The sequence below is a fragment of the Sphaeramia orbicularis genome, chromosome 20 (genome assembly GCF_902148855.1).
Source record: "Sphaeramia orbicularis chromosome 20, fSphaOr1.1, whole genome shotgun sequence".
Taxonomy (NCBI): Eukaryota; Metazoa; Chordata; class Actinopteri; order Kurtiformes; family Apogonidae; genus Sphaeramia; species Sphaeramia orbicularis.
In genome coordinates, this window is record NC_043976.1 from 34,090,370 (window position 1) to 34,106,705 (window position 16,336).

Sequence of the window (16,336 nt, forward strand, 5' to 3'; positions counted from 1 at the left end):
ATATTAATATTAAACCTAAACAGCTGCCACCTGCCTAATGCATCTACTGAATTACAATGTTATAGATATAAATTACATACAACTAGCGTGATCGTCCACCTTCTGGACTTCATCATTAGTTGGTTTGAACCTCAACCTGTGCGAATATAACTTGCATAAAAATATCCGTAATGGAAAAACGGCAATTTCGCCTAAACTCTAGTTTTTCGACTAAAAGATTTTGCGCTGGCAAGAGCTGGTTTTTCGGGCATATCGCAATTGGTATAGCACACAAAACTGCAATGGAAAGACCTTTTTCCGCAACTACAGTCGCGTGAATTAAAAAAAACTGTTGTTGACAGATGTTACAACAAGCAAAGAAAAAGAGTTTTAAAAGAAACATGGTGCGATATGTGTGGACACACCAGGAAACCGAATCATTTTTTAAATTTAGTACAGGATAGAGGGGTAATATATAATAATAATAATGAATATATCTGTAAATCAACACCATATTGACATTCGTCGCCATGTTTATGGAATGACTTCTCGTGTCATCTCGCGATAATAATTACACAAATCGTAGCATTTGTGATTTAATGAAAAAATCGACATTATGACATTCTGTTTTTTCGACATTTAGTAAATATCGGTAAAGTTTTGTGCAGAAGTCCAATGGAAAAGCGACCAGTGTCAATACTGAGGGTGGGATGCAAAAAAAAAAAAAAAAAAAGGGGGGGGGGGGCGGGTGTTTAAAATCCACATCCCGACCCTGACAGGCAAGATCCTGGTCCCCCAGCATGGATATCTGTTGTGTATTCACGCATGCTGTACCGCATTTGTCAAGCAGTCAGCACCAAAGCATAGCATTACCCCATTGTTCTAAGTGTAGGCAATGTGATTCTGGGCACAGCAACTTGATTGTAAGGCTATTGTATTCCAAAACTACTAATATCTCCCAAAATATTGGTCCTATCAACTTGCCGTTTTTGCTAGTCTGTTCCTTGACTAAAAACACAAAACTATGCCAAACTGCAGCAGTCACTTCTTTACAGATTTTGTGTGATACCTGAGACACACACAAACAGAATCCACTTCCCTTTTAAAATATAAGATTGCATAATATGTAATTTTGGAGCCACTAATTATTTCAATACATTGAAATAATTCAGATAAAATGCAGTTTCTCATCTTTCCAGGGGCATCAGATATGATCTATTTGGACGATCGGAGGCTCAGCTGGTTACATGAAAACCCTAAAACCCATGTAGTTTGACCAATGGCAGGGCTTCTACACTCTTACTTTTAAGTTCTGTTAATGATAAATTTTGCTGTAAAAGTCAGTTTTTCTTCAGTTTTCTCGTTTTATTAAAATGACCTTCAAATTTACCCTGTGGTTTCATTAACATGAACGTGATCACTGAATTAAATATAGGAAAATACTTGACTGTCAGAGGATAATACACAATAAATGATAATAAATCACTTAGTAAAGGTTAAATGTAGAGGAAAATGAGTGTGTAAGTCATCACAGAACTGCGGTAAGCTGTAATTATGGTGATTAATTTTAACATAATGATTATAGTATAAGTAGAACTCCCCGACATTGTGGGATAATACAGTGAATCTTAAATAAAGTGTTAAAAACAGTGCTAATTATTGTAGCAGGAAGTGTAAATATTACCAGTGAATGTTTCCGTGCAGGGGTTGACACCTGCCAAACGCTTAGAGGTCCCAAAATCAGAGATCTTCAACACCCCACTGTATGTGTTCACCAGTACATTATCCCCCTGATGGAACAAACACATAAGAACACATTACTGACATGCACAATCAAATGGGTTTAATCTTAGTTTAACCACTGTATTATCTGCCCTCTTTCTGGAGTTTAACTACATAAAGACCCAAACAGCAACTACTGACCAAAACTATCTACTGACCTAAACTGTTTAATAACTTCTGATCCACTAATCTTTTCAATATATGTAAATAATTGGTGTAAAATACAGTTTTTCATCTTTTCATGGACATCAGATATGACCCATTTGGACATTCAGAGGCTCGGTAGTTACCATGGAAACACTGTCATCTTCTCCAACATTGATTCATTAGTAAAACCCATTCAGGGGTTGTAGATGCTTAGTTTTGTGTTGATTTGTTAATATCATTGCTTAAAATGTCACTTTTTTCAGTCTTCTTTGTTTTTTAACAGAATAACCCCAACTTTAATCTGAGCTTCCATGAACATCTACATCACAGGTGTCAAACATGCGGCCCGGGGGACAAAACTGGCCCGCCAAAGGTTCTAATCTGGCCCGTGGGATGGATTTGCAAAGTGCAAGTTAGGGCACCAAACTAAAAAATAATATCATAATAATATATAAATAATGACAACACCATTTTTTTCTCTTTGATTTAGAGCAAAAAACATTAAATTATGAAAATGTTTACATTAACAAACTATCCTTTAACAATAAAATGTGAATAACCTAAAACGTCTGAAGTAAATTAAGTGCAATTTTAACAATATTCTGCCTGTTACTGAATGTTTTGTGTCTTTGTAGATCGGATCTGTAATGCATATGTGTAAATGATAGGTCGAGGCATAATATTAATAAAATTGTACTCATAAATTTACTGGAGGACAACGCAAACATTTGAAAAAGGTCCCACTGTGGTTTCTGAAGGTGGATGCTCAGATTTCTACATTTTGTATAATTTTTTTTTCTTTAATGATGTTTGTGTTTGTAGTCAGCAGGTTGCATGGATCTGATGTATGCGCTGTTTGTTGTTTGTTTGTTAAAATGATAAAAAATTTTAATAAAAACATTTTCGCAAAAAAAAAAAAAAATTGTACTTATATTTCTTAACAAATTTCATTTTCAGGATATTCACATCCTTTTTGTTTGGATAGTTTGTAAATGTAAATATTGCCATAATTGAATGATATTTTTTGCACTAAAACAATCTGGAGTTGTCATTATTTCTTGGCTGTCATGCTATTTTTTTACTGGTCCGGCCCACTTCAGAATAAATTGGGTTGAATGTGGCCCCCGGAAGAAAATGAGTTTGCCACGCCTGACCTACATGATCAGTAGGCTTGTAACGGTACACGTACCGAACGGAACCATTTCGGTACACACCTGTTTGGTTCGGTACACAGCTGTACCGAAACGGCACAGTACACTGAGAAAAAGAAAAAGGAACGAAAGATGTTGTTTGATGCAGAACTTTAAATCCGCGCAAGTTCCACACGGACATATTGAAGGACGCACACATTGACCCGAAATACGAAATAGCAGCTGATATAAGGTTAAAAAAACAACAAATACGATGTGAACCTGGAAGGAAAAGACTGAAGACCCTCCACCATTATTACAGCCCTGTTTGGATCAGTTCAGGTCCCGGTGAAAGACAACAACGAGGAAAGAGACGGTGATAAGATGGACGTTGTTTGGCCCCTAGGAACTACGGTAGTTCTAAAACACTGACACTAGCTCTGCCTATCTGTCTGTCTGGCTCTCTCTCTCTCCCGTACGCTGTATAATACAGGAATAGAACCCAGGAGTTGGACGTTGAAAGTATATAAAGTTTCTCTTTCGTTTCACACCAGCGTTAGTTATGTTAGTTATGGACCCCCCCACCCCGGCTCCGACCAAAAAAAAAGAAAAAAAAAGACAAATCGCACCCTGCACGCGTGCACGCACATACACAAAGTGTCCTAAACAGTCTGTTCTCTGTCCTAAAATAAATAATTTGGTTAATTTTTTGTTGTCATTGTTGCTCTTCAGTTTGTTTAAAGAGAATACCAGTTTGTCCTCTTGTTAATGTTGCACTTCATGTGGAATTTTTTTAGTATTTTTATGCAGAATGTGAACTGACAGAACTGTGATTTGATTTTTGTTGTTTGTTCAAAACAACCTGTAGAGAAAAGTGCAATACTAATGTTTAAAACACATTTAGTGATATTAATAATTTATTTTACTTTCTACTTGATTTATAGCAGCAGAATTATATTCCTGGTTTTCTATATTCTATTGTGTCCAAAAATTGGGGGAAAAATGTTTAAAAAAAATTCATAAATGTATTAAAGACATTTTGAGGGATTTTCTTTCTTCCCATACCAAACCGAAAAAAAGACGAACCGTGGCTTTCAAAACTGAAAACGTACCGAACCGAAAATTGTGTGTACCGTTACAGGCCTAATGATCAGTAAATTAAATATAAGAAAATACATGATTACCACGGAAAAATGCAAAGTACAGAGGATAATATTAAAATAAATGGTGATATATATTTTGAGTCTGGAGGTAAATTCCTTTGGGAACTGCCACAGAAGGACCACTGGGTCTTTAAGGGTTAATCAGCTCATCACTTCACCTCAGTGGATGTCGACTTTATACGCTTTACCTTAATGTCTCGGTGGACGATCTGGTTTTCGTGCAGGTATCTGAGCCCCTCCAGGATCTGTCTGGTGTAGAAGATTATTGTGGCCTCCTTCAGCGGACCCCATTTGGACCTCAGCAACGCAGACAGACTTCCTGGAGAACGGAGACAAGCAGTGTCCAAAACCGATTACACTGGGTTACAAAAAAATGTTTTTTGCAAGTTGTCTAGGTTTTTTCAACTGAATTAGGACCATTTTGCACCGCTAAATCCAAAAACGGCAACTGTTTTTCTCAATCGGGTCAGGTTTTTTTGCTAATTTGATTTGGAAAAATTTGATCTTCTCACAAAATTGATTACATTTTTGTGACTTTATCAGTTGATTTTTTATATAGTTCTCACCCAAAATAGGTTTTAAGAGAAAAAAAAACATTTTCTAACAGAATTCCTGTTAGGTACAATGGTGTATTCACCGCAGATGTAGCAGAATACATCAGGCTTATTTTTGCAAGATCTTCTAGTCGAAGCCATTTCATTCACCTGTAATATTAAAAAAAACATTAATCATAAATTGGCAAAAGTAAAATCTTCAGAACTCATTTATTGCAAGAAATATGAAAGAATTTTGTATCATATGATGTGAAAATGCCCATAAATGTAAGCAAAAATGTTGAAAAGCCAATATGTAGCATAGTTCAGAAAGTTGACCTGATTGAGCAAAATTAATGTGATTTTTGGATTCAGCACACCAAAATGATCCTAAATCAGCTCAAAAAACTTAAACAATAAATTTATTGTTGACCAGTGTTATGAAATAGGAAGATGACCAGTCAGTCAGAGACACCGTTGAGTTACAACAACGTGTCCTCCATCAGCTGTTTTATACTTTAGTCACAATAAAGTCCACTTACCTGTACCGAACAGAATTACCAGTAAAATGTAAAGACACACAATAGTTCTGATCGATGTTTTTGGACATTTACCTAAATGGATAGAACATTTTAACCTTTTAACCCCTGACGTGTCTGTGGTGAGCGCTCTGAATGTACGATTTATTTTAAATATTCATATAAATTCAACCATTTTACTCTATAGGGAAAATTTCAAAACGTGCTGATAGAATAGACCTTGTTCTTTCCATAGACATCTGAGCATGCTCAGTGCACCCTCTGCCACCTGTGGAATGGGGGGGGCAAAACACAGAGCAGTGAGTGAGACTGACTCGCTCTGAAAATAGATGGTTTAGGCTTTTCAACCTTTTCCTTAATTTTTACTGTTGTGTGCAGTTTTGTGGTGATTTTCCTTTCTTCTTTTTTTTTTTTTTTTTTCTTACTGTATTTTTACCGTGTTTTGACCATGTAACTGCTTTTTGGCACCTGGTTGAACTCCAAAGAAAAAACAAAAACTACTGGTTCAAAATTCAAATACTTGTTCTTGTTCAGTGTGTTCCAGTTCACAGTTCAAATCCAACATCCTAAATCTCTTATTGATCTACATTTTAGTGCCTTATTTAGTAAAAACCTGTAAAACTTCAATTCCTCTCTTCGTCTTTTTCTGTTATTCCACCCTGTTTTGACCCTAAAACACACAGTAAAACAAAACCACTGAAGAAAAGGAGAATAACCACATACCCACAGCAGAAACAGACGCAAATTCCCAGCAGAACGTTTACCTGAAATATCTCAGGGGTTAAAGGGTTAAAGGGTTTCAAACAATAAAAAAGAAGCAAAAAAAAAAGACATATTCTACGTCTATCCGTTCCCTGTTTCACACACACACAAACACACCTCCGGGGACTTGTTCCATGAAGATCTTAATGTACCCGTTCTCGGAAACTGAGCCCAGATACTGAACAATGTTCCTGTGCTTCAGGTACTTGTGAAGGGCGATCTCTTCATGGAGAGGCTGAGAGTACCTGATTCAGAAAAACACATGGAAAAACACACTTTTCATCCTTTGACTGGAAATAAGCAAATTAAGCAGAGTTGCAACATCTGTAGTTCATCCCAATTGAGCCTTTAATGAACTTTATTACTAACATATTTCTAATTATTCAATCCAATGGTGTTGTTTTACTGCTTTAAAGTGAATTTTCATGACAAATGGTTGTTAAATATGCTATATAAATGTTGCACTATTGCCCTATCTGTTGCTGTTGACAAATCTGTCGCTGTCTGGTTCCATTATGCACCTCCTCACCTCATAACATAACTGTACTGAACTACGGCTGCTACTATAAACAGATTGACGAGTGCACTTTATATTCTGCCTATAGTATATTACATGATATACTTTATTCTCAAAATGTATTTTTATTCTGTATTAACTGTTTTTTTTAATGCATGACATTTAAAAACCCCTTTAGCCCTATCAGCCCGCCCGTGGGCCAAAAAAATTATATTAATATTCATCTACTATAAAAATATAATAAATCAGGACAATGAATGTTTTTTTCAAAGTTTAGACCCTAATGTTAATAAAAGTACATCAAAAGTGTATTTTAGTGCAAACTTTAATGTTCAAACATGATTTTTAATCTTTGTGGGGTGAAATATACGCTATTAAAAAACAATTTATTTATGCGTATCATCGTCAATCCAGCCGAAAAAAAACAGGCGAGGATAAAAAATTCCAATTTCTCTTTTAGTTTGTTACAGTTTACTCAGGTAGGGTAATAGATACAATATTTTAGACAATGGGAATAGATTCTGTGAGGTCTCTAAATGTCCATAGACACCAAGAACATCCATATGAACCTTATTGTGAAGTAATTCTTCATTTACTTTGGGTATGTCTGTTTAGGTGTTTTTCCCCTGAAAATATGGTCAGGGTTAAACAGATTAACAAGGTGAGCAGGAAACAGTGTTTTAATTCTCTGTGTGTTCTGTACATCTAGTGAACTGACAATAAACAATCTTTGACTCGTGTGAATCTTTGAATATAGTCTTTACAGCTTGGTAAGACTTGAGCTTACAGGACAGAAATCATCACGCCCACTGACCTGCTGTCTCTCTCTGGGATTTCTTTAATGGCTATTCGGACCTGGTTGCTGAGGTCTCTCCCAGCATACACCACTCCATAGGTGCCCCGCCCCAACACCACTCTGTCGCCTGTCTCATTAGTGTCGTACTCATACTGTAACAAAAAAAAGAAAAAATGAAAAGTGAAAGAAACGTCATCAGAAAGTGAAGGAAATCATCAGGTTTTGAACTCATTTACAGTATCTTCAATTCAATTCTGTCCTGTTATTACACAACACAGCTGCATGTGCATCTGTTTGGATGTGTCTTGAGTAATCACTTCCACCTATAGCAGTGGTTCCCAACATTTTTTGTTTAACGTCACAAATTTCTGGTGACCCCAGACATTCAAAACTGAGACATTTGTTTTCGACTAAAATTAATTTGTTTTTGATCATGTAATAGTTTGCTACACTATGTTGCAAATAAACGTTCATTTTAGACGACATTTAGTCTATATAATGTATATTATTATGGACGGAGGCAGAAAAGCCAGGTGTAGATTACTGCACAAAGTGAGAATTTGATTTTCCTTGGTCAGGATATGTACAGTCAGTCCAGCTTGGATTTACAAGGCTGACAATTAATACTGAACAAACAAGAACTGAAACTATGAATTATGAAAGAGCTGCAGCATCTGAAACCGACCACAATGAACATTTGAAAGATAAACAGAGCCACAGTGCTTCAGTTTCAGTTTCACAGTTTGTCATGTCTTTTATGGATTGGGATTGTCTCTGACAACTCACCATACATTTTTTATTCGTAATAAAAAAAAAAAAAAATTACTAGAAATTTCAGGCGACCCCATTTGAATTCCAAGCGACCCTATGTGGGGTCCCGACCCCAAGGTTGAAAAACACTGACCAATAGTCTGAAACATATTCATGTGCCTTTTTCAATCTGAACAAATTGGAATGGTAAAGTTTCTTCATGAGCTGAATTCACAGCAGTATTTACAGTAAAGTGAGCGTAACAAATATTAGAAAAGTCAATGACACAACAATTAAGGTGGGTGAGATATGTGCATGAATATGGACTCAAAATCCTCTAACTAACAGTTTTGTGTTTTCTGTGTTTTTATTTATCTATTTATATATTGGTTCTTTACTCTGAAAACCTGTATGCCAAGACAATAATGAGCTGCTGTAAATGTTTTGTTTTTTTACACATACTCTCTGGATGTATATAGTTGTGTGTGTATCTTTAAGGTTTTTCAGTGTTTGTAAAAACCTAATTTCTTTCTTTTTTTATAATTTTCTTTTTATTGTTTGATTTCTGTACATTACAAAACAAACATAAGGGACATTTGGGATACACTGACCACAATAAACCTTTGTGACTAACAATTGTTTTTAGGAATGTGATGTTGAAATGTGAATTGTCCTTTTCTTCCATTTATTATGACACTGCTCTTCTTGACTCCTCAGTCTATGGGTCCGAATCTCCACCTCAAATATTCCATTCACTAATTGTATCCAGTCGTTAGTTGTAGGTGCTTCTAATCTGCACCATTTTTTGGTAATAGCCTTTTTACAGACTGCTAATGGTATTTTAACCCTTTCATGCACGAATTATGAGAACCTTAATCAACATTTATTTTCTGAGTGTTTTTATTCCTCTTTAGGCATGAAAAAAAATGTGACTGAAAATTTTATTACGAACCTGTTTTTCATGGAGTTAAAAAAATGTCAGCTTGACACCATGCGTTTAATTTTGGAAGCAAAGAAACATGGATTTACTGATATGTCATGTGAAAACTATGAAATAAAAACCTTTTTAATGCTGCTATTCTGCTGTTTTCTCACATTTTAACATACTCTCATACTAGTCATTACTCACTTCATGGAAAAAACATGCAAAAAAACAGTTAATTGAAGTTTAGTAACAATAACAAGTAATTGATTTTTTTTTTTTTTTTTTTTAGTTTAGTTTAGTTTATTTTGAATATGCAACAAGACAAAGTAATCTTACTTAGTCCTTAGGAAAAAAAACAGGTAGTAAGAGGTCATGGAAGAAAACAAAAAAACAAAACAAAACAAAACTTACATGACTTCATTTGCACATTCTAAAAGGAGTGGAGGTAGTATAATTTATTTAATCCCACCCCTTCAACACTCAAACATGTTAGTGCAGATCAGGTTTATCAAGAACAGCAAAGTTACACTAATGGTATGAATTACAGTGTATGGGATGATGCATAAGTGTCCACTGTGTTGACTAATATGGAACTAAAACAATTAAATCCATGAATATACAAGAGAACAGCTGGAGAATAACTGTCTACTGTGTTGACCTCTATGCATGAAAGGGTTAAACAAATATCTAGAATTTTTTCTTACACATCCAAAATACATCACCAAACATGTTTCAGGAATTGCATAACCCAATATTTTAACAATAAAAAACTGAATTTCTTTCATAAAAAAGAGAATTAAAAAAATAAAAATAAAATGAATCTGAATAATAATTTAGTCAGAGAATATGTTTGAAGAAATTACTAACGAAGACGACGACAAAGACGAACATTTCTGGCCACATGTTAATGTAGATGTCCCAACATGACCAAACACACATGTGCACATTCTAACCTCGAGTGTATCTCCTTCACCTTCCCCTTCCAGCTCGGCAGCATTCCCCGTCCCATCAGATATCATCTCTTTCACCATAGAGCAGAACCTGAAACACACACACACACACACACACACACACACACATCCACAGATAGACATTATAACTTAGAATCACATGCACATGCTGCACAAGCACGAACACAGACAAACACACACACCTACACAGACACATCTAGAGGTGTGTGTCCTCACCGACCGCACTGCTCCTCTGTGGAAAAGTAGATCTGGAAGTCGTCCGAGTTATCGTGGACGTACAGGAAGCAGCAGCGCTCGTCAAATTTACTGATGCTGCAAACAAGAGTCAGTCGGTTACCTCTTCTGTTGTCTTTTGTATTCTATGTTTTATAATAAATCCATCTATGTTTCACATTCAGCTGTTTATCCATACCTAATTCCTTTAATGGACATTGCAGTGAAGTTCCACTCGTGGATCCCCTTCTGAAATAAAGCAGCTGTTATTGTATATTTATCTTCACAGAGAAAATATACATGATAGTAAAAGGACTATATGTATTTCTACTGTCAAACAGGAAAAAAATGACCTAAAATTATCATCATAATAATGCTGTGAAGTTCTGTCAATGTATTGGATTTATACTGATGGACCGAGGGATTTATGTGACCACTAGAGGGAGTAGTGAGTCGCTCTGCTGGTTTCCATGGTGAGAAAAACAAACACCACATGGCCTTTGCTCAAAGTGTCAGAAAGTGACCACATGGGATGAGAACCATTAAGAAACCACTTTTAGAGTCAAAGAAAGTGACAAAATGATAAAAGCTAAAAATTTCTGTTATTGTTTTCTCCACTGGACACAGCTGTAAATGAAAAGAATGGAGTTTGAATGTTTAATTTTACCCTGTTTTGGTTATTCATTTATATTGACATACATGATGTTGTTTTAGTCCATTCCTTCATTCTTGCATAGATTTGACAGCATCATGTTATGTAATCCCTGCCCTCTCCACTTCCATACATTCAAATTTATTCGAAGCGTTATGCTTTCAAGTTTACTGTACATATCTCTTTTATTGTTTTGTGTAGTTTTTTATGCTTTAGTGTGTTCGCTTGTGTCTTGTTTTTTTTTTTTTTCAATTGTATCCTGCTTTTGTGCCCTTCTAATTTGTCTGTCAAAGCACTTTGTAAACTCAGTTTTTAAAGGTACTATGCAAATAAAGTCTGGTTTTTGACCAACTCTATATATAAAGTGTCATGAGATAACTTTTTTGTTGCGATCTGGCGCTATATAATTAAAATGTGATTGATTGAGTGATTTAATTGGTTTTCCCCTGTAAGTCACTTTGGAAAAAAGCGCCTGCCAAATGCATAAACATAACATAACATAACATAAAAGTTTTCTTCTTCTTAATATTATTATTATTACCTCCGCCAAGGAGGTTATGTTTTTGCCAGCGTCGGTTTGTTTGTCTGTCTGTCCGTGTGCAAGATAATTCAAAAAGTTATGGACGAATTTGGATGAAAATTTCAGGAAATGTTGATACTGGCACAAGGAATAAATTATTAAATTTTGGTGGTGATCATGGGGGGGGGGCAATGCTCTGCCTTGGCAGAGGTCTGCGCTCTCTGAGTGCTTTTCTAGTTCTTCTTCTTCTTCTTCTTCTTCTTCTTCTTCTTATTATTATTATTATTATTATTATTATTTGATGCTGAAATGGCAACATTTCTTCTACATGGTTGAGTTTGATTCTGAGGTTTATGAAGGTATAAAGCTATTATTTGTTGTTATTATCTTTGCTAAGTTGCTGTTTGTTGATCCACGGTTCAGACCAAACTGTGACAGTTCTGAACTTGTTTATTCGATTCCAAACAGATCTTTAGTTCAGCTATTGAAAACGCACACGTACAGAAAACAGAGATGATTTGTGGTTTTACTGTGGCTGTTTTCTGTCTAAAAACAGAGCTAAGCTAACACAGCTATAATGTAAACTATTAGCCGATGCAGCACGTGATGATTATAACAGTGTTATTTTGAGCAAACTGTTAAAATAAGCGTCTACAACATAGTTTGAAGAAGAAAACTTGATGATTCCATAATACAGATGTGAGTAAATAATAAGCTTTATACTTGATTCAGTGGGTGATATAGTCTGCGGATACATAGCGTTGATTCGTTAGTGGTTTTGGTAGAACTAAGTCTGAGAGTTTGGAATATCAATACTACATAAAACCCCTTTAACCCATAAAGACCCAAACAGCCACTGTCGACCAAAACCATCTACTGATCTAAACTATTTAATACCTGCTGATCCACTAATCCTATCAATCCATGCAAATAATTGGTGGAAAATACAGTTTGTCGTCCTTTTATGATCATCAGATATGACCCATTTAGGCATTCAGAGGCACTGTAGTGAATGTGGAAACACTACCATCTTCTACAACATTGATTCACCAGTAAAACCCATGGAGTTGGATCAATGACAGTGGATGGACACACTTGTAATGACATTCAGTTAATGGTATATTTTGCTGAAAATGTCACTTTTTCTTCAGTTTTCTCTGTTTTTGATATAATAACCTTTGAAATTACTATGAGCTTTTAATAACATCTACATGATCAGTGAATTAAATATAAGAAAATATATGGTTTATACTGTTAAAACTCAAAATAAAGAGGATAATATTACAATAAATGGTGATAAATCACTTAAGAAAGGTTAAATATAGAGAAAAAATTATTTGGGAGCTGCCACAAAAGAAGCACTGGGTCTTTATGGGTTAAAGGACTCACTGTTCTAAACTGAGTGTGTTATGATGGCAGTTAAGATTGAGATAATCATCAGGACATAAAGGTTATTCTCTAACCGTTTCAGCTGGAGAAACATGCCAGATGGAGACGTTCTTCTCCTCCGCCTCGTTGTTAATCGACACATACGAGGGCTGGTAAACCTTAGTTGGCTCCAGAATCAGCACCTGTAAAAGAAACAGAAGAAGAAAAGCTGTTAGTGCATGCTTTAATACACAGGTGGCAAAATCGGCCCACCAAAGGGTCCGATCTGAACCCGTGGGATGAATTTTTGAAATGCAAAAATTACACTGAAGATACTAACAATCAGGGGTGTTAAAATCTTTTTAGCTCATATTCCACATACAGACCAATATAATCTAAAGACCAGTAAAATACCATCATAATAAGTTACATAAATAAAGACTGCTGTTGGGTTTTTTTTTTGTTGTCTTTTTAATCTATTCTTGTATTTTATCCTATTATTTAGCTTTTTTATTCTTCTGTATGACACTTTTCAATTGTACAGCTGTTTCGTGTCTTGAATCTATTCTTGTATTTTATTGTTTTATTTTGTTTTTTATTTTTTCTTTTGTACAGCACTTTGGTCCACTGTGGCTGTTTTAAAGTGCTTTACAAATGAAGTAGAAAGAGAGAGAGAGAGCTTAATTGTTAATCTTCCCTTTGGAAAAAAGCGTCTGCCAAATGCATAAATGTAAATGTAAGGACAACTCCAAATGTTTCTCTTTAGTTTTAGTGTAAAAAAGTAAAATTCCATAAAAATGTTGACATTTACAAACTATCCTTTCACACAAAACGTAAACTGCCTGAAAAAATATGAACGATATGAAATGTCTTCAGAGAAGGAAGTGTTATTTTTTTTAGAATGCACATGTTTTAAATGATAAACTGAGCATAATATTGTTAAAACTGCACTTATTTTTCTTAAGAAATTTCAGGTTGCATTCACATTTTTAAAGAAACTTTGTAGTTATAAAACACTTTCATAACATAATTTAACTTTTTTTTAACTGTTGTTTTACTTGAGATCATATTGGGCTGAATGTGGCCCCTGAGCTAAAATAACACCCCTGCTTTATTATATTAGAATAAGTCGGATTGTACATGTTTGTACCGGAAACCGCAGTCGATTGGTGGTGCCCTGTGTGGCCTCTACGATGATGTCCATCCAAAAGTTGAGTCTTTCCCGCAGAGGGGAATGTTCAATGTTCTGCTTCTTAAATCTCTGGATCAGCTGCAGGTTCTGCACCACTGACCGCAAATACCTGAAGGTTCAAATATGGGCATTTGAAAATGACGCATGAGACGCAGATTAGAAGAATATCTTCTAAGGCTTTGTTCAGACAGCAGGTCTTAATGCACAATTTGGATTTTTTGGTGAAATCTGATTTTTTTGTGTGCTCATTCATATTACACATTAAATCAGTTTTGAGTATGAAGTGAAGGCGACCCTGAAGTGACCCACATGCGCAAAAAAGGTCCTGATGTTATATGTGACCACACAGGTACGCACTGTATGTTTTTCTCACTGCATCTTCTCCTGGGATGCAGAATTGTGATGTTTGTCACATTTCAATGATGTGAAGGTCAGATAAATGCGACCTGGCCGTTCAAACTGAAGTCACATTACAAAATATCAGATATGTATCGGATTTAGGACCATATATGAAAGTGGCCTGGGTCAGATTCGGAAAAATCGGATTTGTGCTGTTCAAACTGTCTTCAACAGATCAGATACAGGTCACATATGGGCAAAAAAATCTGATTTGGGCCATCATTGGAATTTTAAATGCAGCATCATGACACCCATTTCAATATATATACAGGAGCTGATTTGGGTTTTTAACCCTTTCATGCACGAATTATGAGAACCTTAGTCAAGATTTTTTTCTTCAGTGTTTAGCCATGAAAAAAACAATGCGATCGAGTTTTTTTTTTTTTTTTTCTATGGAGTTACAAAAATATCCATGCATTTAATTTTTGAAGTAAAGAAACGTGTTTAAAACCCAATATCAGAAAGTGATATGAAAACAATGAAATAAAAACATTTTTAATGCTGCTAATCTGATGTCTTCTCACATTTTAACATATTCTAATGCTAGTAATTACTCACTTCATGGAGATAATATGCAAAAAAAAACCTTCTTGTCGAACAAATAACAATTGATTTGCACTCAAACATGTTAGTGCAGATCAGGTTCATCAAGAACAGTAAAGTTACAGTAATGATCTGAATTACAGTGTATGGGATGGTGCATAAGCGTCCACTGTGTTGGCTGATATGGAACTAAAACAACAAAACCCATTAATATACAAGAGAACAGCTGGAGAAGAACTGTCCACTGGAGTGGACAGTGCATGAAAGGGTTAAAAATATTATATTTACTTATTCGCATTTGGTCAATGAGGGTTAGAGCTGGTGAAATCATAAACTACTGGGTTCAAAATGACAGCTCAAACCCAATGGGAAACAGTTCCGTTCCAAAATATCTACAGTCTGTGGTTTCAATATATGAAATCCATGTGCATGCAATAAAAATAACCAAAAAAGTTAACGTTGAAAAAGTGATTTTACAGAGATGAACAGCTCATGGTAGACAAACTTTCAGATTATACATAGAGCAAATCTGCCCCATTCTACTGTAGCTCTGAAAAATATGTATGACAGTCAATAACGAAGGACCCTGATCTTGTCCAAATGATGTCATCTATGTTACATATCATTAGCCTCATAGCATAACACTGGTCAACAACAAATTTATTGTTTAAGTTTTTTGAGCTGATTTAGGATCATTTTGGTGTGCTGAATCCAAAAATCACATTAATTTTGCTCAGTCAGGTCAACTTTCTGAACTATGCTACATATTGGCTTTTTAACATTTTTGCTTACATTTATGGGCATTTTCACATCATATGATACAAAATTCTTTCATATTTCTTGCAATAAACGAGTTCTGAAGATTTTACTTTTGCCAGTTTATGATTAATGGTTTTTTTTAATATTACAGGTGAATGAAATGGCTTCGACTAGAAGATCTTGCAAAAATAAGCCTGACGTATTCTGCTACAGTTTGTAACACTTAATAAATACATCCTGTTAAAAAATGATTTTTTTTCTCTTAAAACCTATTTTGGGTGAGAACTATATAAAAAAATCAACTGATAAAGTCACAAAAATATAATCAATTTTGTGGGAAGACCACATTTTTCAAAATCAAATTAGCAAAAAACCCTGACTTGATTGAGAAAAACAGATGTCATTTTTGGATTTAGCGGTGCAAAATGGTCCTAATTCAGCTGAAAAAACCTAGACAACTTGCAAAAAACATTTTTTTGTAACCCAGTGTAATTACCTAAGTCACATTTATGGCCAAACTGTGATATCTGCATAAGATGAATCAGCAGTGTTAGGGGAGTAAAGTTAAGCAAATATCACAAGTTGGCCAAAAATACGACTTCGACAATTATGCTATGAGGATAACGATATGATATTTGTCAGATTCAAAGGTAATTTTGAAAGACGTATTTTACTTTGTTGTAAGCGTTGTAAAAT

General features: G+C 35.1%; 1 protein-coding gene across 1 annotated transcript in view; it reads right to left on the reverse strand.

Moving 5' to 3' along the window:
- map3k15 (mitogen-activated protein kinase kinase kinase 15) overlaps positions 1–16,336 on the reverse strand; it is a 71,210-nt gene that overhangs the window by 26,747 nt on the left and 28,127 nt on the right. The window contains exons 10-18 of the mRNA XM_030123529.1: positions 13,898–14,048; positions 12,843–12,950; positions 10,407–10,456; positions 10,211–10,306; positions 9,977–10,064; positions 7,367–7,500; positions 6,153–6,280; positions 4,390–4,520; positions 1,664–1,769 (exon numbers count right to left, since the gene is read on the reverse strand). Of these exons, the coding sequence (XP_029979389.1) occupies positions 1,664–1,769; positions 4,390–4,520; positions 6,153–6,280; positions 7,367–7,500; positions 9,977–10,064; positions 10,211–10,306; positions 10,407–10,456; positions 12,843–12,950; positions 13,898–14,048 (992 nt within the window). The remainder of the gene's footprint in view (positions 1–1,663; positions 1,770–4,389; positions 4,521–6,152; positions 6,281–7,366; positions 7,501–9,976; positions 10,065–10,210; positions 10,307–10,406; positions 10,457–12,842; positions 12,951–13,897; positions 14,049–16,336) is intronic.